The sequence below is a fragment of the Oryza brachyantha genome, chromosome 5 (genome assembly GCF_000231095.2).
Source record: "Oryza brachyantha chromosome 5, ObraRS2, whole genome shotgun sequence".
Classification (NCBI taxonomy): domain Eukaryota; kingdom Viridiplantae; phylum Streptophyta; class Magnoliopsida; order Poales; family Poaceae; genus Oryza; species Oryza brachyantha.
This window is the reverse complement of record NC_023167.2, coordinates 5684966-5708479: the sequence shown is the minus strand read 5'-3', so window position 1 is coordinate 5708479 and position 23514 is coordinate 5684966. Positions and strand designations below refer to the sequence as shown.

Below are 23514 nucleotides of genomic sequence, written 5' to 3'. Positions count from 1 at the left end.
CTATTAAGTATTCTTAAATTCGTCTGCAGATTGTGGAGAAACTTCTTATGGCTGCAGTTGCTGATGCTGATGTTGGTGTTAGAAGTTCTGTGTTCAAGGCTCTATATCGTAATCCAGCTTTTGATGATTTTTTGGCCCAAGCTGACATCATGACTTCAATTTTTGTTGCCTTAAATGATGAGGTATACCATACTCCCTCCATTCTAAAATATATGGCGCCCACATTTTAGGTTGTATTCGCAAACGAAAAATAATTTGTGACTAAAATTGTATATAGGTGTTCTTAGCGATCTAAAAGCAAAGGCTTAAACTACGATGAAGAACCCCAAAATCAACTCCAAATTTAAGGCTGAAAATTTAAATTTTGTCTTATAAATATAGTCAGAAGTGAAAAGATGAGGCTGATAGGAAACTCAACACTTGACAAATAACTAAACTAACAATATATGTGTTTCTTGAGCACGCATGTCCTATCATTAGATTCATATAAAGTACTTCCGTATGATGTTAATTTGATTGTCTTTGATAATATATTATGAAAGAAACTAATAGTACTATTACGTAGGAGACCATGTAAAAAGCTAACACTCCATATTTTTGGATGGAGGAAGTACCTTAATATTATATAGCTTGGTCCACTTAGGGCATGTACAATGGTATAGACAACCGTTGTCTATTTGATATATACATATACAGACAGCTAAACAGACAAGTTGTACAATGGATAGCCTATTTGCTTGTCTGTGTAACATTTTTTATATCTTGTATTTGTTACATGCAACAAATGCATGACGTTTTTCTCTAGGAAATATTGCATGCAACTTGGGAGCACATGTCCAATCAGTAGATGAACGAAGAGACAACGTCCAAATTTTTGTTGAGTTAATGATACCATGTAGGATGATTAATCTGACGTGAATGTATATAGACGGCTATCGTCTTACTGTTGTACATGCCCTTACACAGTAGATAGTTCTATCAGCCATTTGGTTTAACTTATATCTTTTCTTTATGGATATTTGAAAGAGGGTGAAAGTACTGTCATTGTTTTGTTTATTAAAGATTGTGAGGGTCCCTTTCTGTATTTTCACCATTCAGTAACATTTGAACTTTGAATTGGATCCAATGCTCTGAAAAGTTGGCGGTAGGTGCCACCTAGGTTCCTATATCTGCATGACATGTATGTGTGCATTTGTACATATTCATGTCGATTTATTTCGGTACATCCTTTATGTTTATGAATGGGTTCCTCTTGTGAAACGATGCTACAGGGATGGCTCATTAATTAGCTATCACTTGTTAAGAGGGTCTATCTATAACTTAGTGCACTCATTCAAATATTTCTAGAAACAGAATCATTGGTGAATAGCATCATGTATCTTGTGACCGTTAGGTGCCTTTTTATTAGTGTATTCAATATCCAAGATTGGGATCATCTACACTTTAGCAAGAACATCATATTCTTTTTATTTGGCTACCTTAACATCTTGTACATAGTTTAAATCTCTAAATGTAAAGGTCCATGTAATCACCGATAATTTTCTTTCTACCATTTGACTTAGGAGTATCATGTCAGAGAATTGGCAATATCAGTTGCAGGTAGATTGTCTGAAAAAAATCCTGCATATGTACTGCCTGCCCTTCGTCGTTATCTTATACAGTTGCTCACATATCTTGACCAAAGGTTTGCTGCTCAATTTTTGCCTCATATAATTATGTTGCTCTGGCATATTCTAAAATCTTGATTATTCACAGTATGGATAGCAAGTGTAGAGAAGAAAGTGCCAGATTGTTGGGTTGCTTAATTAGGAGTTGTGCACGACTCATTCTTCCTTATATTGCTCCAATTCACAAGGTTAGTAATTAATAAACCAGCTTTATTTATTGTTTCTTGATATATTCTTACCTTCTAGAGTTCTACTTTAATTTTATTTTCTTCCAGGCACTAGTGGCTAGGCTACGTGAAGGAACAGGACCAAATGCTAATAATGCACTTGCTGCGGGAGTGCTTGCGACTGTTGGAGAGTTGGCCAAAGTGGTACATTCTGTTTTCCAATGTGTGATCTTCTATATTTTGTTTAGTTATTTTGCTTGAAAGTTGAAGGTAGCTCTTCATGATAGGGTGGTTTTGCAATGAGGCAATATCTTCCCGAGTTAATGCCTCTAGTTGTGGATGCTCTTTTGGATGGAGGTGCTGTTAGTAAAAGGGAAGTGGCAGTAGCAACCCTTGGACAAGTTATCCAAAGCACAGGGTATGCTTGACCTTTCATTGGATGCATGCTAATTTATGTGTTGCACACTTGTACTAAATTCCCAGCATTATTGCAGTTCTTAATTGCAAGAGTTCTGACCTCAAATTTTGTCTGCTCATCTTTTGAAATTTGTTACTGATTTGACTCTCATAAGTGGCATCATATCTAGTGTTGGTAAAACATTTAAGCTTCAGTTATTAAATTATGAGTAAATTGCGTTGGTGGTACGCAAACTTGTTAGGTGGGTGCAATTTAGTACATAAACTTGTAAAATGCTTATTATGATGCATGAACTTGCTTAGTGCATGCGAACCAAGTCGAAAACAACATATTGTGGCAAATCATGCTGAGTTAAAGTTGATTAGGATGTCGCATGCACATAAGGAACCATGAGGAATGTCATATGTGCAAATATCCTTCATGTATGCTTTGTATTTATTTTATTTCCATTGTTTTCTATCTATTTTATACTCCCATTTATGTCTTATAAATAATTTATTTATACATAAAATTACTTACTCTATGTTTGATTGAGCATGTGCGTATGTATTTGACATTATCTTGACATGCGAGCCCACCTGTAAACTTAATCATTGTCTAACTTAGTGAAATTAGACATAGTATATTTTTTGGCTTTGGTTTGCACGCACTAGACAAGTTTGTGCACTGAAACGGATGATTTACAGGTTTATGTACTAAATTGCACCCACCTCGCAAGTTCATTCATCGGTAGCGCAATTTACTCTTAAATTATTATTATGGCATTAGTAAGTCTTGCATGATGGTGAATAGTAGTTACTTTTAAAAAACATCACTATTTTCCTTTGTGCGAAACCTTGGATATTTACCACTGCAAAGGTTGACATTCCAAAAAAATGCCACTGGACAAATCTAATTCCTAGCACAGTGAATGCACATTGCAAATGGCCTGCAATATATATACACCACATGTTGTGATTGTTTTTTTATGAAAATTTAATACTATCTAGTCAAACACATTGCATGCATATTAGCAATATCATATCAATAAACAATTATATACATGGCAAAGAATGCATTAGTTTAACAAAACAACCTAAATAATATACACATACTACAATAGATTTAAATTGGGGGCATAGGAACACCATCACAATCATCAACTCTTGAAAAACTACCAAAAAATGAGGTAATCGATTGTTTGCCACTTTTACCATTTCTTAATTGACCTCTGGTCCAAATAAATGATGCTTATGCCCTCCCTCCATTCCTTCCTCTTCATTAGGAGACCACCATTCCTTCCTCTTCCTTAGGAGACCATTGTTCCCTTGTTCTCTCTAAATGTGCGAGTCTGAATCCTCAAATAGTGAGCACTCAATGTCGTAGTGGCTGAGTTGGGATGGATGGGCTGTTGTATTTTCTGTGATACTAGCTTATTGATTATGCCTTTCTAGGAATGACAAATAAATATAGTATAAATGTAAAACTAAAAGCAAAAAGTATTCCCAAATCTCAAATGTAAAAATTATGTACAAGATGTCAAGATCACATAAAAATCAAACAAACAAATGGCATATCCAAAGAGTTGTGTTACGGGCCAGCTTATTGAAAGAAACACTGTTGAGTTGTAGGACAGGGATGTACTGCATAACTGTATGATCGTATTGAGCCTCTGAGGGATATATAGATTACATGACTTGGGGTCTTAAGCAATTTCAGAGAGAGAGAGATAGATAGAAACTAATCTTATCCTGCCATAACAACCAGATCACATACGGCCACATCTATATTACTCAAACATCACTTTGGATATTTACCATGCAAGTCACTTCCTCTGTTTGCTTGTTGTCCTCACGGTGCTGCTGTCTTGTCATCATCCTCACGCCACCGCCATCTGGTCATCCGCAGCGTCTGATCTGGGTGCTGTGGCATCACCATCGGCTGTGACTGGGCTGCTGGAGCTCAAGCATTGGTGAGCCACCAGGAGAAGAGGGCACCCCTTTTTGTTCTTTTTTTTTTCTTTCTTGTGATTTTATGAGGGGCATTTTTGTTGTTGAAATAGTCCAACTCTTTTGACTAGATGATGTCAACTTAGTTTAATGATGGAGTTGCATCGTTACAGCCCTATGACGAAATGAGTGGTATTTGAACAATTAGCATAAAAGCTGTTGCAGATTGACTATTGGACAAAACCCTAGTAGCATGGGAACAATCTTTTTTTTGCATTACCATTGTGAGTGTGCAGGCGTGTGCGGGGTTGTACTCTACGGCAGTGGTGCATTCTTGTAAAATTTATACTTCCCTTCCTCTCTTATGGCCACATATGGATGTGGTCTCTTGATAACATCTAAGATAGCTGCATTTTTAAACCTATAGTACTTCTGTTTATATATATTTTAGTAATTGTTTTCATTCAATATTATGTGTATTACTGTGGCTTGGACGTCACTCATGTTTTCTGATTTTTTTTCCTTGGATGTTCCACCAGCTATGTTATCTCTCCCTATAATGAGTACCCTCCATTACTTGGTTTACTCTTGAAATTGCTGAATGGTGAATTGGAATGGTCTACTAGACTGGAAGTGCTTAAGGTACTTATTCATTTGATAAATTCCATCAATACCACACTACCATTTCTTAAACTATCAGAAAACCCCGCTGTGTATAATCAATTTTCGAGAGCACTACCTTGTTACAAAAGATGAAACTCACATAATCACACTTTATGTAACAAAACTACTCCTGTTGGATAAAATGAGCCTGATGCTAGGCCCACTCATTGAAACCACATAGTACAGAACATCTGATGCTAGGAAAGGAGCTTGACAGCTCTTGTCTGTGTCACATGTAGTTCGTTTCAGTGGAAATGACCTATATGTGGACTAATGAGTGGGTCTGGCCTGTCAGGCTTTAATTCATTAAGAATGCCGGTTTGTGAAAATGCTTCACAGCATGAAGTATGAGTTTCTGCAATAGTTTGTGAAAAAATGATGTTCAGTACAGTTATGTGAAATTTACTTCTATTTGGTTCATGCTTACTAGCCTTTTTTTTATATAATGATATAACCCCCTTGATTTGAGCAGTGATGAAACTTTTTTTCCTAGGTTTTAGGCATCATGGGTGCATTAGACCCACACGCACATAAGCGTAATCAACATAAGCTACCTGGTCAACATAGGGAGGTCTTGCGGCCAACTATGGAAACAGCACAACATATTGTTTCCATGGAAGAATTGCCGACTGATTTCTGGCCATCCTTTTCAGCATCTGAGGACTATTATTCAACAGTATGTTCTGTGCTATTTTGTCGGGAATAATAAAAAAAATCATATATAGTCTTCGTAACATTAATCTTCTATTGCTAGGTTGCAATTAGTTCTCTCATGCGGATTCTTCATGATCCTTCCCTTTCAAGTTATCATCAGATGGTGGTTGGCTCTCTTATATTTATATTTAAGGTAATATTTCTATTTTATAACCTTTTCCTTCAACAATATTTTATTTTTTCCACTGCAATAATTGCTTTCTTCTCTATGATACACATATAGTCGATGGGACTTGGCTGTGTTCCATATTTACCAAAGGTGAGCCTGTCAACTTGCTTTCTTGTACTTTAAATTCTACATATTTTCTAGCAGACCCATTTTGTCTCACTTGATACGTAGATCCATTTTGTTCTGTATTTACCAAAGGTGCTCAATTGTGCTCTTGTTTGACCATGGTCCACATGATCTTTAGCTGATAATGTTGCAAAACTCAGCCTTCAATTATATAATATTTCATTTGTTAGACAAGCATGTGTAGCATTGAGTGCTTGCTTCTTCTGTCAGACTAACTCATGATTTTATACGAGTTAGAGAGTAAAGAAAGTGGACGATTTTAAATTAACCAGTGGGAACTATTTTTACAAGAAAATTTCTTCAAAATATTATCCATGTTTACTGCCTTCCTCTGATGGTAGTTGCCATGTTGTGAATGGAAGCAATACAATTAATATGGTTTTGGATGCAAGATAATTCGCCATTTTGGGAAAAGGCCTAGTTGTCTGAAATGCTTTACCCTTGCTTCTAAAGGTTCTCCCTGAGCTGTTTCGCGCTGTTCGCATGTGTGAGGATGGTGGTTTGAAAGAGTTCATTACCTGGAAGCTTGGGACATTGGTATCTATTGTTCGACAGGTAACATGGTCCTTTTAGTGTTGCACTTTTGCTTATTGTAGTTATTGGAATATTCTTAATTTCCTTCTATTGCAGTTGATATCTCATATATTACATATTTATCAAGGTTATTTATTTTACAGCACATTCGCAAATATTTACAAGAAATACTCTCTCTCGTATCTGAATTGTGGACCTCCTCATTCAGCTTGCCTGCACCAAATCGAACTGTCCAAGGTCCACAGGCTTCTCCGGTAATAATACATTGGGATTTTCCTTGTCGTGTGCTCTTGTTAATATGCTCTGCTGACTGTATAATTCTGCCACAGCTAAAATAGCTCCTAAGGCCTTGTTTAGTTCGCAAAAAGTTTTTCCAAAAACATCACATCGAATTTTTGGACACCTAAATAAAGCACTAAACATAGATGAACCAAAAAACTAATTGCACAGTTATGAAAGAAATTTTGAGACGAATCTTTTGAGCCTAATTAGCCCATGATTAGCCATAAGTGCTACAGTAATCAACATGTGCTAATGACGGATTAATTAGACTCAAAAGATTCGTCTCGCTGTTTCTAGGCTAGCCTTGAAATTCGTTTTTTCATTCGTGTCCGAAAATCCCTTCCGACATCCGGTCAAACATTTGACGTGACACTTCTCCCAAAAATTTTCTCAATCTAAACACCACCTAACTTTGATGAGGCATATAGTAGGCCAATCTATTTTGGTCACATCATCAGTTAGGCAGTTAACAAAACAAAGTACCATGTCTGCCAAACTAGTAGAGTACAACAGGAAACTTATACTCCAATTCTTACGAGGTTACTTGTTCATGAGAAGTAGAGTTGATATTTCTTCCCATCTATGTGCCTTTACATCCCTTCTGTTACCTGCTTGATTCTTATATATATAGTAGTATTTGTTGAGGTGTTTATACCATTGTTTTCTTAATTACTATTTTGTGTCTTCAGGTTCTTCACCTTGTTGAACAACTATGCTTGGCACTGAATGACGAATTCAGAATGTATTTACTTCACATTCTACCAAGTTGTATTCAAGTCCTGGGTGATGCTGAACGATGTAATGACTATTACTATGTTCCTGACATATTGCACACCCTGGAGGTGTTTGGAGGTCTGTCTCCAGTTCTGTTTCTTTTTTTATTTACAGAACATTTTTGGTCAGTTTTAACTTACGTTGAATTGCTCCTTTTAGGAAATTTGGATGAGCACATGCACTTGGTTGCTCCAGTACTTGTTCGGTTATTTAAAGTGGAGCTAGTTGATATTAGACGTCGTGCCATTGTCACTTTGACTAGACTTATACCTAGGGTGCAGGTTGGTTGCTGTTCAATTCTAGTTTAACTATTATAGTGTTTACCAAATACTCCCCCCGTTTCATATAATAAGACTTTCTAGACTTACCTAGATTTATCCATTGATAAATGCATATAATTTGTATATATGTCTAGATTCGTTAATATCTATATGAATCTTGATAAGGCTAGAAAATCTTAAATTGTGAAACAGAGGGAGTACGGAGAAACTTCTATGCCTTTCTACTGTACATAATGTGTTCTAAACATATCTTGTCCAGGTTGGTACTCATGTTTCAGTTTTGGTGCATCATCTGAAGCTTGTTTTGGATGGGTAAGACTTATGATTACAAGTAACATTTTATTTTCCTGTGTATTATGGCTGTATCAAGGAAACATTGAGAGATTATGAACCACTGATTCTTGCTTCCAGAGCTTGTTTATGAGTATAATGCTTATGATCTGTCTGTTAACTTTTGTACTTCTAGTTTTGCATCACCAGAATGTTAATTTTTTCTTTCTATGGTTAGAAACAATGATGATCTACGGAAAGATGCAGCAGAGGCGCTTTGTTGTCTCGCACATGCTCTTGGAGAAGATTTTACAATATTTGTGTCATCAATACACAAGCTTCTTGGGAAGCACCATTTACGGGTATCTTGTTTAGTTTGGACAAAATCTGCTTAACCCCCTAAAGTATCAGGGTTGTTCTACTTAACCCCATGGAGTATGAAACCGATTATTCTACACCTAAATCTGAAAACCAGTTCAAATAAATCCTAGTTTTATAAGTGGTTTTGCTATGTAGATGATGATGTGGCAGTATGGCTGATGTGGCTGACATGTTAGCCCATTTTACCTAACAAACCCAACCAACCCCCCCCCCCTCCCTAGCACACTCTCTCTCTCTCTCTCTCTCTCTCTCTCTGATAGGTGAGCCCAGGGATTACTCATTAATGGTGATGTGCTTCCTTTCCTAGATGTCTAACTTGTTGAAAACATATTTAACCAATTGCATTGCCATGTTACTGTCCTCGCCATGGTCCATGTGGCCAAAACTACTCTAAGGGGGAATTTGAACCCGGTTTCATACTTCAGGGTTTAAGTAGACTAACCCCTATACTTCAGGTGGTCAATTAGACTTTTTTTTATTTTAGTTTTTCTCACGTAGCATTTTGAATCGCTTGGCGTAATTTCTAATTACTGTTGTCTCTTACAGTATAGAAAATGGGATGAGATTGAAAACCGATTACTAAGGCGAGAGCCAATCATATCTGAGAACTTATCAGTACAGAAGTACACGCAGTGTCCACCTGATGTCATTAGTGACCCTCTTGATGATTTTGATGGTGTTCCTTCTGAGGAAGCTGATGAAACACAACGGCAACCAAGAAGTCATCAAGTAAGATGCTTTGTTCTTTAGAACACATTGGGACTCTGGATTCTCTGTAATTTCTGTTTTGTATTGAAGTGTGCTTTTGGACATTTTGGTGTTTGGCAAAATGTATGATATTTCTGCATTCTGAAAATATGAAGCAACTGCAAAAGAATGACAATTGGATGACATTTTATTTAACCTTAATGTGTTTTTTTAAATATAAACTTGGAATCCTTGTTTGCATGTCAACTTAAAAGATAAGCATAGTGCAACATAGGACAGCCCCCACAAACTGAGCCTAATTGTTATTCACTGGTCAGCCTAGTTTTACGGCTCCGGCTCATCTTAGTTCATAAAACCTTTTGGCTTTGTTGAAGTCTTGAAGATTATGGTGTGCCTGTGAAGATCTTTGGTCTTCTTATGGGAATTACAATCCTATCAAGCCGCTCTGCATAACTTATTGGTACTGAACCTGCGGTAGGTGTAATAGTTTATTGTGTTTCCAAAAATGGACATCCAAGTAGTAGCGCAATGATAAGGAGATCTATTGTGAAGTTTACTGTTGGTCGTTTTACCTAGGTTGCAGCTGATCATAGTTCCAAGACATAAAACCTTGTAGACCATCATATTCTGATAAGAAAATTATATTATGTTACTCTAAATTCCTGTACCTCCATTGTTCATATTCCATACCTAAAATAAACTACATTTTTAATGGAAGGGGATAGCCTCTAATAATTTATTCCTTGTATTAATTTCCTGCATTTTTGTTTACTTGTAATTTAAAAAAAATGGTCTGTTTCTTTTTTAACATTAAAGATTTTGACTTCTGCAGGTCAACGATGTTCGACTGAGAAGTGCCGGTGAGGCTTCTCAAAGGAGTACTAGAGAAGACTGGGCTGAATGGATGAGGCACTTCAGTATTGCGCTTCTCAAAGAATCACCATCTCCAGCTTTACGCACTTGTGCAAGGCTAGCACAACTTCAGGTGAGATAGTTGTTACCAAATGCTTGAGGAAGCTGAGGATAGTTCTTACTCATTCATTGATTTTCCCATATAAGCTCTCACCCACCATACTGCTTTTGCCAAGGCAAACAAAATCATCTCAGATGTCTGGGTGCCCTGTAGCATTTCATATTTGTTTTGACTGTGCTGTCCCTGATCTAGAACATCAGTGCCACCGATAATGGATTCATTTGTATTCACTTTAAAAAGACCAGCTGTTGGTGGGGGTCCAAACTCACAGCTTGCTTTCTGATGCAAACTTTTTCAGCCTTCTGTTGGTCGTGAGTTGTTTGCTGCGGGCTTTGCAAGTTGCTGGGCCCAAATGAATGAAACATCCCAGGAGCAACTTGTGAGAAGTCTCAAGACAGCATTCTCATCTCAAAACATACCTCCTGAAATTCTTGCCACGCTGCTGAACTTGGTAAATAACTAAATTTGCCATTTTATTCGCTTATCATTTTTACACTCTGTTATCTTGCTTTATTTAATTGTTCTTTTACACAACTAGGCAGAGTTTATGGAACATGATGAGAAGCCACTTCCAATTGATACAAGGCTGCTCGGTGCACTTGCCGAGAAGGTTAGTTTTACTATTCATGTTCCCATGTAATCTCTGTTTTTGTTGAAAACTTTGTTGAAACCTTTGAACGTATTTCAGTGCCGAGCATTTGCAAAAGCGCTGCACTATAAAGAAATGGAGTTTGAAGCTGTATGCTCCAAGAAGATGGGTGCAAATCCTGTTACTGTTGTTGAATCCCTTATTCATATTAACAACCAATTGCACCAGCATGAGGTTCGTTTCTATGTCGTACTAGGCTGAGAAGAAATATGTGTTGTAGTTTGTTAATCCCTTTTTGTTATTTATGCAGGCAGCTATTGGGATATTGACTTATTCACAACAACACTTAGAAGTTCAACTGAAGGAGTCCTGGTACAGCTGCCACAAACCTGTGATCCCCTACTCTGTATTTTGTTGGATTATTTTTTTTTACATTTTGTAAACACTATCAGGCACTTGACAAATTTACCTGTAATGATTTATGTAAAATTTGTGGAAATATAGCTCACACTAGATTTCATCTAAGATCTATTTTCGATGCTTGCTTAATTTTGTGCAATCAGGTATGAAAAATTACACCGTTGGGATGAGGCCCTAAAGGCATACAAAGCAAAGTCATCTCAAGCATCTGGACCATTACAAAACTTGGATGCTACATTGGGTAGGAATTTGTTTCTTGTGTTGCATTCCCTTCTATTCTAAAATTGTCAGCATTTTCCCAATCCCTCTTATCAACCTTCCTCACTTTTACTACTTCCATTTTTGTGCTTTTGTTATGGACGGTGTTTGTCATATTCTATAAAAATATGATTGCCTGTACACACACCGTTCAAAGTGCCAAGTTAATAGAAATGGGGGGGGGGGGGGGGGGTGGGGGTCTTTTCTCTTACTAGTCCTTTCTGACCTTTTTTTTTGCATATGTGATGAAAGTAGCTAAATGAGATTCATTCTTCTGTCAGGTCGAATGAGGTGTCTAGCAGCCTTGGCCCGTTGGGAAGATTTAAGTGCATTATGCAGGGAGCAATGGACTGGCTCAGAACCATCTGCCAGATTGGAAATGGCTCCAATGGTTGTGGATATATCTTATTATCAATCTACTGTGTGCCTTTAACCTGTAATTATGCTAATTTAATTTCTATTTTCCTTTCTTTCTAGGCAGCAAATGCTGCTTGGCATATGGGTGAGTGGGACCACATGGCCGAATATGTTTCTCGTTTGGATGATGGAGATGAAAACAAGCTCCGGATATTAGGTAACACAACAGCTAGTGGTGACGGAAGCAGCAATGGTGCTTTCTTCAGGGCTGTTCTTTCAGTTCGCTGCAAAAAGGTATGTATGTGTATTTGTTGATTTCTTGTTGCATTCTTTTTAAAAACTTAGCCATGCCTTTGTTTACTTGGCATTTATTTCACAGTATGAAGAAGCTCGTGTCTATGTGGAGAGAGCTCGGCGGTGTTTGGCTACAGAACTTGCAGCATTGGTATTAGCATTATAGCCATTATATTCTTTACATAATCTCCTTCATTCAAATTATCATATTGTGGAGACATTTGTTTTGTGCATGTTTAGGAATTTTTCTTGTGGAATTTGGGTATTGTGGGGTGGGGGTGGGGAGGCGCTAAATAGCTCTTACTGCACGTTTATATCTGGCAGAATTTCATAAGCTAGAGGGACATTAGGTGATCTTTTGGAATTAATTTGCAGCAGACAGAATAATATTCACAGGTCAGGTGCTGTTTGAGAAGGGTCTAGAAACACTAATCAATGTCCTATGGAGTCCTTCCCTCATTGAAAAGAAAGATAATTCTGCTTGCTTTATCTTGGATACCTGATAAGTTCATCTGATTCAAGGTATCTTAGTGAACAGCACATTCAGTGCATAGGCCGGTCATCATCTCTCTATTCGTCGGAATGGATGTTGAAGAGTTAAATAAGGAATTGTTAGTTGATACGATGAAAAGTCTACAGCTAGGGCTGGCTGGTGCTACACCCAATCTTCAGCTGCCCGCTTCTTACGGTGGTGGAGCAAGCTACCAGGGATCGGCCAAAGGAGCTGTGGAAAAGGACTTAACTCTTTGTTCATCCTTTTGTCTTGGGAGATTTGGAAGCATTGCGATGACTGCGTTTTTAATGGTGATAGTCCTAGCGTTTCAGTGGTCTTGCAGACGGTAGAGAATGAGTGTAGCTGGAGCCTCTGTGCTCCATGAGTTCCATGAGTGTGGCTCTATTTTTATTTTCTTTCTTCTTAATGAAATGAAACACAGTCCTCCTGTGTTTTTTAGAAGAAACAGGATGAAAAGGGTACAAAGATAAACTTCTGATTTGTAACAAATTGAATGGATTGTTTGGATGGTTGGATGAATCCTATACCATTGATCAAGGGGATAATGTGTGACAAAATAGACTTGAATGTGAAGCAATGAAGGGGTAAACTTTGGAACTCTATTTTATAAGATAATAGAGCAGTTGAATATCTAGCTAAATCAATATCTCGTGTCTTATGGAGGCCAGCGTGGGTGTTTTGCTTTGCATTTGTCTCTGTCCTTTGTAAGACTTTAGGTATGTGGGCTCTAGGATTAAATCCTACACCCCCAGCCTTCTTTCTCTCTTGCTTAATGAAATGGCACGCAGATCTCCTGCGTATTCGAAAAAAAAAGAGCAGTTGAATATCTGTCATATACTTCTATGGTGACTGGTTTGGACCAAATTGTTTTAACTAATTTCCTTTGGTCCGTTTTTTACTTTGAAAGCAAAGGTGAACAGTATTAGTTCTGATGACTCCTTTCTTAGAAGTTCAGTAATTATAACAGAACATCCTTTTATTCCCTTTCATGATCCTGTTCTTGTGACCAGGTACTTGAGAGTTATGAGCGTGCTTACAATAACATGGTGCGGGTTCAACAGCTTTCAGAGCTGGAAGAGGTATTGTCACTTTGGTTACTTTCTAAAGAAACTTATAGTCTAGCTAACCAAATATATAACCTGGACTTCAGGTGATTGATTACTGCACTCTTCCAATGGAAAGCCCAATAGCTGACAGCCGGAGGGAACTTATCCGTAATATGTGGAATGAGCGTATTAAAGGAACAAAACGGAACGTTGAGGTAATATTATGCCTCCATTAACTGCCTTGTGCCTTATACTGATATCATTTTTATATATTGTTTATATTGACTAAAAATTCACAGGTGTGGCAAGCCCTCCTTGCTGTTAGAGAGTTGGTTCTCCCTCCTAATGAAGATAGAGACACCTGGATAAAATTTGCTAAACTTTGCTGGAAGAGTGGCCGCATTAGTCAGGCTAAATCTACTTTAGTCAAACTCTTACAGGTAGGTTAATAGTCATCGTTCATCAATGTGCCTGCTACACCCTCCTATAAAATACTTAATTCATCTGCAAAATGCAGTTTGATCCAGAATCTTCCCCTGATTTGACGCTGTATCATGGGCATCCTCAAGTTGTACTGGCATACCTGAAGTACCAGTACGCTGTTGGAGATGAGCTTAAACGAAGGGATGCTTTTTCTAGGCTACAGGTGAGCTTGTTCTTGTCCTTTGTCTTTGACCGCAAGTTGCAGCGTTATTCTTCATTTAAGTGGTTGTATTATACTTTTTTTTTCGTCTGGTGGTGTAGGATTTGTCTGTGCAGCTTGCTACCACAACGAATAGTTATTCTGGAATATTAGGAAGCCAGATTGCCACATCAAATGCTGGAGTACCACTTATTGCTCGCGTATATTTGACACTTGCTAGCTGGAAGAGAGCATTATCGCCTGGGTTAGACGATGACTCTATTCAAGGTCTGAATAACTTCAGTTTATTTCCTCTGTGGGGTGGTGCTCAAGATTGCCCACCAAAGTATTTAGGAAAATCAGTTATTTAACTTATTGTATGCCTACCCTTTTTGATGTAAATATGCATTTTTCTTTATCCAGAAATATTGGTCTCTTACAAAAATGCCACACTTTGTGCCAAGGACTGGGGCAAGGCATGGCACTTATGGGCTTTGTTCAACACTGAAGTCATGTCTCGCTATACTTTGCGTGGTCGACCAGATATTGCAGGAAAATATGTTGTTGCTGCAGTAACTGGATATTTCTACTCTATTGCTTGTGCATCTACAACAAAAGGTGTTGATGATAGCTTACAGGTAAATCTTTATTTTTCCCTTTTTTCTGTATAAGGTTGATTCTCATCCTGGAGCTATTCTTCATGAACACTGTTAAAATTTACAATCTTGGATTATCACACTTATTCGTTCGAGAACATAATACTACATTGTCCCAAAATAGAGCTCATCTCAACCAATCACAAAGGTCTCATTTAATTTATCCACCTACTTCCGTATATCAAACAATCGCAACCATCCCTCATTTAATTTCACCTTTGTTCTTAATCTCTGTGTTAAATAACTACTTATAGCTATATTTTGGGATAGGGTACATGTTATGAAGTGTTTGGATGGAGATTGATGTTATTCATACCCGAAAACATCTAGAGAAAAGCTTGCATCTACTGAGACTTAGCTGCCTAAACTAACACTGGTCAACAACTCTCTAACTAAAAGAATTTCTACTGTGATTTCTTGATAGTCTTGGAGATAATTTCTTACTTTTTTTTTTCAAAAGGGAATAGAAGGATCTCTGCCCATTTCAATAAGAGGAGAAACAATGCAAGATAGAATCAATCATGTTACATGCCTGTTAGAAAGCAAATCGCAAATAAAAAAAAACTACTTAAAGATAGAAGGGGTTGAAACCCTCTCAATGGTTCGGTGTGTTGTCGTTTGACCTGAAAGCTATGCATTGGATGCTAGAGCTAATTACGGCATACTCTCCGAGAAAGCAACCTGACTCTCTGAATGCTGCTTATGTGCATATTTCTACTTTTGCTCCTGATAGCTGAACCATAGTGGTGTGAATGCAGAAAAAAATACTTACTCTGTCCCAAAATAAGTTCATCTTTCTAGATGAACTTATTCTGGAATGGAGGGAATAGTTTTATATGATGTCTTGTTGTAGAACAACTTTGATGGATGGATTTCAGTGTTGTTAAGGCCAGGGACCTAAGTACGTCTAGCTGTCATTTTGCATATTTAAATAGCTGTCTAACTTGAAAAGTCAGGGATGACAAGGTGGGTGGCAGGACGCGGAATGTCTAGTGCCTTTCAAATCACTGCAATTTTTGCTGATGGAGATCATTTCTGTGTAATTGCTTTTGTAGGATATCCTTCGTCTGTTGACTCTTTGGTTTAATCACGGGGCTACATCAGAGGTTCAAATGGCACTGCAGAAAGGCTTTTCACTTGTCAACATAGAAATGTGGTTGGTTGTCCTTCCCCAGATAATTGCAAGGATCCATTCAAACAATAAAATAGTGAGAGAACTGATACAGTCATTGCTGGTTCAAATTGGAAAGGACCATCCACAGGTTTGTGCACCTTTTTCGACAAAGGTTTTTGCTATGGCTGGGAATATGGGATGCTCCACTTGAGTATCTGTTCTTAGTGCAATTTACTACACCATTTATTCTCAAATAGATGATGATGTTTTAGAAAGCTTGCAGTCAAACCTTGAAATCTCGGGTCACTAATGTATTAAAAAATATTGAGATTTAATATATGCAAATGATATTGGTAGATTTTCTATGAAAAATACTTCTGTGTTTTATTTCTAATAATATTATGAATATATAATTAGAGAAACAATAAATCGGACATGAGCATCGAGACTCCCTATGTCCTGAAAGTCAAATAGAAATGAACAGAGGTACTTTAACTACTTGTGCATAGTAAATTCTCTACATGCCCATGGAAATTTCGTCAATCCCTTCTATACCCCTTAATATGCCCCTACATATGCTCCACTTGAGTATCTGTTCTGGGTGCAATTTACTACAATTCAACTAGAAAGGTGAACTTATTTTGGGATGGAAGGAGTGGGTAGCACAATGTATGAGAGGGACAATATAGTCATCTTACAAAAATCTACCAGTCAACTAATGGAAACGGAATAGAGAGGATCAAAATGAAATTTCAGAGGTGTGTAGCATATTAGACAAAATTCAGGGGCACAGACGTAAGGAACTTTCTCTTGGGATTAGGGTTTAGGGCCTGTTATCTATTAAAAGTACAAATAATCCAGAGAAACTATTAAAAATCTAAGGAACTGGATTTATAGCATAGTTCTGCAGAAGGCTGAATGGAATAGTTTAAAAACAATGGGGAACATCTTTGTTTGTTTTCTTGCTTAAATGCTAGTGTCTCTGTTTTTTCCACTTTTTGTTTGTTCTTCCATGTGTTTACTTCTGTCCTGGATTCCATATCCTCTTTCTCTGATGAAAAGAATCTGATTTATCTGGATGCCTGCAAAGGGCTGGACACGTCTGTTCACAATTTCTGTTTTCCACCTTTCTGTACAATTGAATCTGCTTAGCCTTTTGTGTTTCAAATGATGTGTATATCCTAATACTGCTAAAACCTTTACTAGTTAAAATAAGTATGACTGTTGACCACCCGATATAATAATACACATAAGAAAGTTTACCCTACATTAGTCACAGTTTTTTGCATGACCTAATTATTGTTTTGCTTACTCTGATATCTTAATCAGGCATTGATGTACCCTCTGTTGGTTGCGTGCAAATCAATAAGTATATTAAGACAGCGAGCGGCGCAGGAGGTCGTCGATAAGATCCGCCAACATAGTGGAGGTCTTGTTGATCAGGTTAACACCAGGACCTGTGAAGCTTGTAAGGAAGGTGCATCTCATTCCTAATATTCTGTGAATGTTTGTTGTTCCAGGCACAGCTTGTTTCAAAGGAACTGATACGAGTTGCCATTTTGTGGCATGAAATGTGGCATGAGGCTCTTGAGGAAGCTAGCAGGATGTATTTTGGTGAGCACAATATCGAGGGAATGCTTGCAGTGCTTGAGCCACTTCATGCAATGCTCGAGAGGGGTCCTGAGACAATAAAAGAAAATACTTTCATTCAGGTGGGACATCTGCAAAATTTGATGACCAATGCTTGAATACTTTACCGTGACACCAATCCAGTTCTTTTACCAGGAAATTGAATTTTTTTATGTTACTTTCAGTTTGTTTTAAAAAATTAGGTCGTTTTTTGTACCTTAATATCTTCTTTTAATAAATTTATCCTGTGAAGTGTTGGATTTATTATTTATGATAATAAACTTTCCAGGCTTATGGTCATGAATTACTGGAAGCCCACGAATGCTGTTTAAAATATCGGGCTACAGGAGAGGATGCTGAGCTAACTAAGGTACATCAGACTGTTAGTGCAAGATAAGTTATGTTTGATTCCTTCATGAGTATTGGTAGGAGTTAACATTTCTCTTACTTTTTAGGCATGGGATTTGTATTACCATGTTTTCAGAAGAATTGACAAACAACTTCCAAGTCTTACAACTTTGGATTTACATGTAAGCTTGTTATATTATTATTGTTTGATTGGCAGTTTCTTTTCATTTTCTTTCCCTGATTTGAGTTTGCAATGTTTCTTTCAGTCTGTGTCCCCTGAGCTGCTTGAGTGTCGAAAGTTGGAACTTGCCGTACCAGGAACTTATTCTGCAGGTTATTTAACTGGGAGTTGTTTCTATATGTTGTTCTTTAGTTCTTATGGACTTTATACTGCTGTCTTTTCAGCATTATTTAGTCTCCAGAATATAAAATTGTGTCATAATTATGTTAATAAATGGTAGTATCATATATTTCCTATCTGCATCAACATTTTTAACTATTATACTAGCTTGTTTTATATTTTGAATTATCCACAACTCAGGATCTCATATTGTTTTTTGATATTTTGTTGCTTGAACCATGTGAAATAAATCAGTGAAACTGTGGCCTAAAAGGCAACAAGACAATTTAATCTGATTTTCACAGTTAGTTGGGCTGTTTGGGCCTTCAATAGTAAAAAAATAGCTTGATTTTTTCAATGTTATTAGACTTTTTAGTTATATTTTCCTTTGTAAATTGTAATAAGGTCATTTTTGAAATTAAAAAATTGGATCTTTGCTTCCAGATGCACCACTTGTGACAATTGAGTGTTTTGTTCCTCAATTGATTGTTATAACATCTAAACAAAGACCAAGAAAACTGACAATTCATGGAAGTGATGGCAACGATTATGCATTCTTGCTGAAAGGCCATGAAGATTTACGACAAGATGAGCGTGTAATGCAGGTTTGTACATAGATGACAGCATGTTATTAATCTGATTCTGAGAGTTGTTCCAATAGAACCTGGAGTAATAAGCATATTTTTCTATGCTATACCCATCAAGTGCTTCAAACTCCATTCGCCTATGTGCAGCTCTTTTATTTTTTAGCACCCTTGTGCTTTACCATATGCATAGTAATATTTACACATCATTATTTCCTTATCTTCGATTATACACAATTAAGGAAGACAAGTAATCAAGGAATTATCAATCTAGGGTCTTGCGCCTATGTAGAACTAGCCTAAGCTACACTGGTATGCACCCACTTAGTGAATTTACCGAATGAAACTTACCATTTCAACAAAAATAGCACTTGGCATTGAACTCTAGAAACATCTTAGCACTAAAACTATAAATGCCAATAGTACTTATCTACTCTATATTAGCTGGTATATTTTAACCTAAATGTTTTTCCTATTCATCTAGCTTTTTGGCCTGGTGAATACTTTGCTGGAGAACTCAAGGAAAACTTCAGAGAAAGATCTGTCAATACAAAGATATGCTGTCATACCTTTGTCTCCTAACAGTGGTTTAATTGGATGGGTTCCTAATTGTGACACGCTTCATGCTCTGATCCGTGAATATAGAGATGCCAGGAAGGTTTGTCTGATGCAACCTCTTTTTTTATTCTTCTGTTAGGAGAGGGATATAATATTCTCTTTCATTGAGCATTTAAGGTTTCCTTTCCTTTTCAGATTTTCTTAAATCAGGAGCACAGACTTATGTTAGGTTTTGCACCTGATTATGACCACTTACCCCTCATCGCGAAAGTAGAAGTATTTCAGCATGCCCTAGAAAACACTGAAGGAAATGACCTTGCAAAGGTACCATACTGTTTTCTTTTTGAAATGCCAATTTGGTGCTTGTTGAGACAAATGTTTAACATTAATCTACCTGAACAAACCTGTGTCAGGTTCTCTGGCTTAAAAGCCGAACCTCTGAAGTATGGCTTGAGCGGCGCACTAATTATACGAGAAGTCTGGCTGTTATGAGCATGGTATGATTTACTGACATGTTCTGATTTTTGTTGAATTAAATGTTCTTTTCCATGGTTAGATGCTTCAAAGGTGATTTTCCAGGTCGGCTACTTGCTTGGTTTAGGAGATCGGCATCCAAGTAATCTTATGTTAGATCGCTATAGGTACATCAACAAAACTTTTCTTCAAGCAACCCTGTTCAACTCTATGCAATTGTTTCCATTGTCTCAGTCTTCTTTTTGTGCTTTAGTGGAAAAATATTACATATCGACTTTGGAGACTGTTTTGAGGCCTCCATGAACCGGGAGAAGTTTCCAGAAAAAGTAAGTATGCATTGTTCTGTAAATTATTTATTCCAAAATTAGTTTATTCTATAGTCTGATGATGTATCATTTTATGGTCTTCCTTTGACATTAAATTCTTCTTCATGTGAGATTGTCATTATCTCGTATGCCTTGATGATCACCACATGGCATTTTAATTATTGTTTGCTGTTGTTGTTTACATATTATTTTTAATGTCTGGTGTAGGTTCCATTTCGCTTGACTAGAATGCTTGTGAAAGCTATGGAAGTTAGTGGTATTGAGGGCACTTTCAGAACCACTTGTGAAAATGTCATGCAAGTACTTCGAACAAACAAGGATAGTGTTATGGCTATGATGGAGGTAAGCAAATTGTGTTTTTTATTTCACACTGCAATCTGAATACTCGGCTGAACTTGTTGATTATGTACATGCACTTCTGCAATTTTCTTTATGCTCATGATTTTAGCATAGGATGTAACTCTTAAACTTAGTTTCCTAAGGACCATAGTTTTTTATCCATGCATGGACTCAACGGAGACACCTAATGCTTTGAAAAACCGAAAGGGGAGTTTCTGAAAAAAAATGTTCGATCTGTTCTATTTTTTTCTAGTAATATCCAAATCCTGATGTTAATAAATTATTTTGTGAAAAATGTGGTTCATGGGGTGGGAAGTTTTAGTGCTCTCATTTCCATTGAATATTGGTCAGAGCTTCCCACATGGCTTAAGAATCAGGACAAGTACTAAAGCTTTAATCGTTGGTCAAAGCACGTAGCCTTAAACCACAGGGTCATATCGTTTAAGCTCTCCTACATTTTTTTAAAGAAAATCGTTCTGTTTTTCTTTCTTTCTGAATCATTTTGTTCATTGGAATCTTGATAATTCTGTTCAGTTTTCCAGTAATTTTGAAAGGATTTTGAGGCCCAGCAATCAAAACTGAGAAATTCAAATTTAAATGTTGATTTCTGAATTTTGTCCTAATTTTAGTGGTTTTCGATCTGTTTTAGCAAATTCCGTGAACCACGTGTGGTGGGATGACGAATCTGAACTTACTGATTTTGGATAAACTTTTCTGGAACCGTTGCCAAGAAACCTTGTCAGTTTGCATCTGGTTCTGGCAGGCTTTCCCAACCCAAATTGCAGCTTTATGCTTCATCTGCTGTACCTCATTACATAATTGGTGATACATTAATACTATAAATTCATTAACTTGTACTCTTTTTCCAGGCATTTGTGCATGACCCATTAATCAATTGGCGTTTATTCAATTTCAATGAAGTTCCTCAAGTTACAAACTATGGAAATGCTCACAGTCACGCAGTTGTCAATAGCGAAGAAGCTGCTAATCGGGAGCTCATGCAACCACCCCGGGGAGCTCGTGAAAGAGAATTGCTACAGGTTGCCTTCTCTTTCTCAACCTTGACTTGACTGTTCAGTTAGTTATTACAGTATTAACGACCGTCCCAAATGTGATGCTCATGCAGGCGGTCAATCAACTCGGTGATGCTAACGAGGTTTTGAATGAGCGTGCTGTAGCTGTGATGGCACGAATGAGTCATAAGCTAACAGGGCGTGATTTCTCTTCTGGATCATCGTTGTCGGGAGCGGGAAGCTCCACCCAACATGGCAATGAGCACTTGGCTTCAGGAGATGCTCGGGAGGTGGAGCCTGGTTTATCCGTGAAGGTTCAGGTTCAGAGGCTTATACTTCAAGCGACTTCGCATGAAAACTTGTGCCAGAACTACGTCGGGTATGCATCCACAATTTTAACCGGCCTCATGTTTGTCGTACTGCCAGAAAAAAAAAATAGTTGACCACTGATTTTGTCGAGTTACTCACAGTTGCTTGTTTCTGCTATTTTCCACAGGTGGTGCCCGTTTTGGTGAGCTTTCCATAAGCAACCCCATGTACATATTGTAAATAACGTGTACAGAGATAGATATCTTGTAAAGAGTGTTGTATGTACCAGAATCTCATTTTTAATGAAAAGTTGTCATTGGCATCTAGTGTTTAAAAGACATCTTGCCATTTTTTTTGGCGGATTTCAGGAGCTCTTGGTCAGGCCTAAGCAAAAGTTGCACGATAATATGGCGTGATGGCCGCTTTAATGCTCTGATTGCTTAATAATATATGAACTAAGTAACCAAAATTATTTTATTGATAAAACTTTTGTATCTAAACGAGTAAATTGCACTTTGACTCATTTTTTATTACCAAAAGTTTCACTTTAGACTACCCATAAACCTATATTTACTTTGGTTCAACTAAATTTCTTATTATTGCAGGGGTTAGATATGGCTAGAAAACAGAGTTGGGTGGTTAACACTGTAAAAAAAAATACAAATTTACCTGGCACTGGCGCAAATTAAAAAGGTAGGTTTAAGAATAATCATATATTTGCTGGACGAACTAGATACAACTACGAATCAGAGTTGTATGATTCAAATTGCAAAAAGATAAATTAACCTAGCACATGGAAAGATAGGTATAAATAAAGAAAAATATATAAACTTTTCAATCAAAAAGTTCTATGTATACCACAATGTTAACGCGACATGTGTAGTACAATAAGTTGGCACGAGATACTATTACAATATCAAGAAAACAAAGTTTATATTTAACACTATGCCACAGGTGTGTTAATCATAAGATTAATTAAGGCTATAGATCATTATTGTTTGACGTCCAAATAATCAATCACTAATAATAACATCAATAATAAATCTTTGATAAATAGGAATGAGCATCGGGGGTTCTACATTTTTTAAGCATCATCTTTTCATGTGAAATATGTAAATCCCTTAATCTGTCAAATGATGCATCATTTTACAATATTTTTTTAATCAGATATGTGAACCTTTTGATAATACCGAACTGGAAACACAACGAAAACATTTACAAAGATGTAATTAATTATGTAAAGTTAAAATAGGCACTATTAATTGGTGTTTTGCTATTGTTTTGTCAGAGTTTGTTTTAATAACCAGTTTAACAAAGTGCTTGATAGACAAACAAATTCTAATGTTTGATTTATATAATTAAATTTGAAGGAATTTATAATATCTTATTTGCATTACTAAATTGAATCGTATCATTAGTACGGACATAACACTAGTATTAATTAAGTACATATTTTATTAATTAATTTCTAGTTTTGTATAATTGGTAAGATAATTTCTAATTTAAAAAATCTCTAATATATGAAAAGTCTGTATAGGGAAAGATAAAGTTTGTCCTAATTATCAGATCTTATTAAGAGATTTTAGTCGTCGAATTTGAAAAATGATGGATGAAGAATAAAAATAAGTAAAATCTGTTGGAACATTTTATCTATATTAATGTCTAGCAA

General features: G+C 36.8%; 1 protein-coding gene across 1 annotated transcript in view; it reads left to right on the top strand.

Moving 5' to 3' along the window:
• Window positions 1-22235, top strand: part of LOC102706940 (serine/threonine-protein kinase TOR) — a 30269-nt gene extending 8034 nt beyond the window's left edge. The window contains exons 12-58 of the mRNA XM_006654108.3: window positions 30-182; window positions 1563-1684; window positions 1756-1855; window positions 1943-2038; window positions 2122-2252; window positions 4720-4822; window positions 5337-5519; window positions 5598-5690; window positions 5781-5816; window positions 6306-6407; window positions 6530-6640; window positions 7358-7520; window positions 7602-7723; window positions 7983-8035; window positions 8232-8355; window positions 8921-9103; window positions 9915-10067; window positions 10354-10506; window positions 10594-10665; window positions 10744-10878; window positions 10955-11016; window positions 11208-11305; window positions 11604-11713; window positions 11800-11973; window positions 12059-12124; window positions 13498-13566; window positions 13638-13748; window positions 13833-13973; window positions 14051-14179; window positions 14278-14443; window positions 14579-14793; window positions 15867-16073; window positions 17255-17368; window positions 17446-17637; window positions 17844-17924; window positions 18010-18084; window positions 18169-18235; window positions 18687-18847; window positions 19311-19484; window positions 19580-19708; window positions 19798-19881; window positions 19964-20025; window positions 20112-20184; window positions 20392-20526; window positions 21393-21563; window positions 21650-21915; window positions 22033-22235. Coding sequence (XP_006654171.1) covers window positions 30-182; window positions 1563-1684; window positions 1756-1855; window positions 1943-2038; window positions 2122-2252; window positions 4720-4822; window positions 5337-5519; window positions 5598-5690; window positions 5781-5816; window positions 6306-6407; window positions 6530-6640; window positions 7358-7520; window positions 7602-7723; window positions 7983-8035; window positions 8232-8355; window positions 8921-9103; window positions 9915-10067; window positions 10354-10506; window positions 10594-10665; window positions 10744-10878; window positions 10955-11016; window positions 11208-11305; window positions 11604-11713; window positions 11800-11973; window positions 12059-12124; window positions 13498-13566; window positions 13638-13748; window positions 13833-13973; window positions 14051-14179; window positions 14278-14443; window positions 14579-14793; window positions 15867-16073; window positions 17255-17368; window positions 17446-17637; window positions 17844-17924; window positions 18010-18084; window positions 18169-18235; window positions 18687-18847; window positions 19311-19484; window positions 19580-19708; window positions 19798-19881; window positions 19964-20025; window positions 20112-20184; window positions 20392-20526; window positions 21393-21563; window positions 21650-21915; window positions 22033-22051 — 5739 coding nt within the window. The 3' untranslated portion in view covers window positions 22052-22235. The remainder of the gene's footprint in view (window positions 1-29; window positions 183-1562; window positions 1685-1755; window positions 1856-1942; window positions 2039-2121; window positions 2253-4719; window positions 4823-5336; window positions 5520-5597; window positions 5691-5780; window positions 5817-6305; window positions 6408-6529; window positions 6641-7357; window positions 7521-7601; window positions 7724-7982; window positions 8036-8231; window positions 8356-8920; window positions 9104-9914; window positions 10068-10353; window positions 10507-10593; window positions 10666-10743; window positions 10879-10954; window positions 11017-11207; window positions 11306-11603; window positions 11714-11799; window positions 11974-12058; window positions 12125-13497; window positions 13567-13637; window positions 13749-13832; window positions 13974-14050; window positions 14180-14277; window positions 14444-14578; window positions 14794-15866; window positions 16074-17254; window positions 17369-17445; window positions 17638-17843; window positions 17925-18009; window positions 18085-18168; window positions 18236-18686; window positions 18848-19310; window positions 19485-19579; window positions 19709-19797; window positions 19882-19963; window positions 20026-20111; window positions 20185-20391; window positions 20527-21392; window positions 21564-21649; window positions 21916-22032) is intronic.
• Window positions 22236-23514: the final 1279 nt, after the last annotated feature.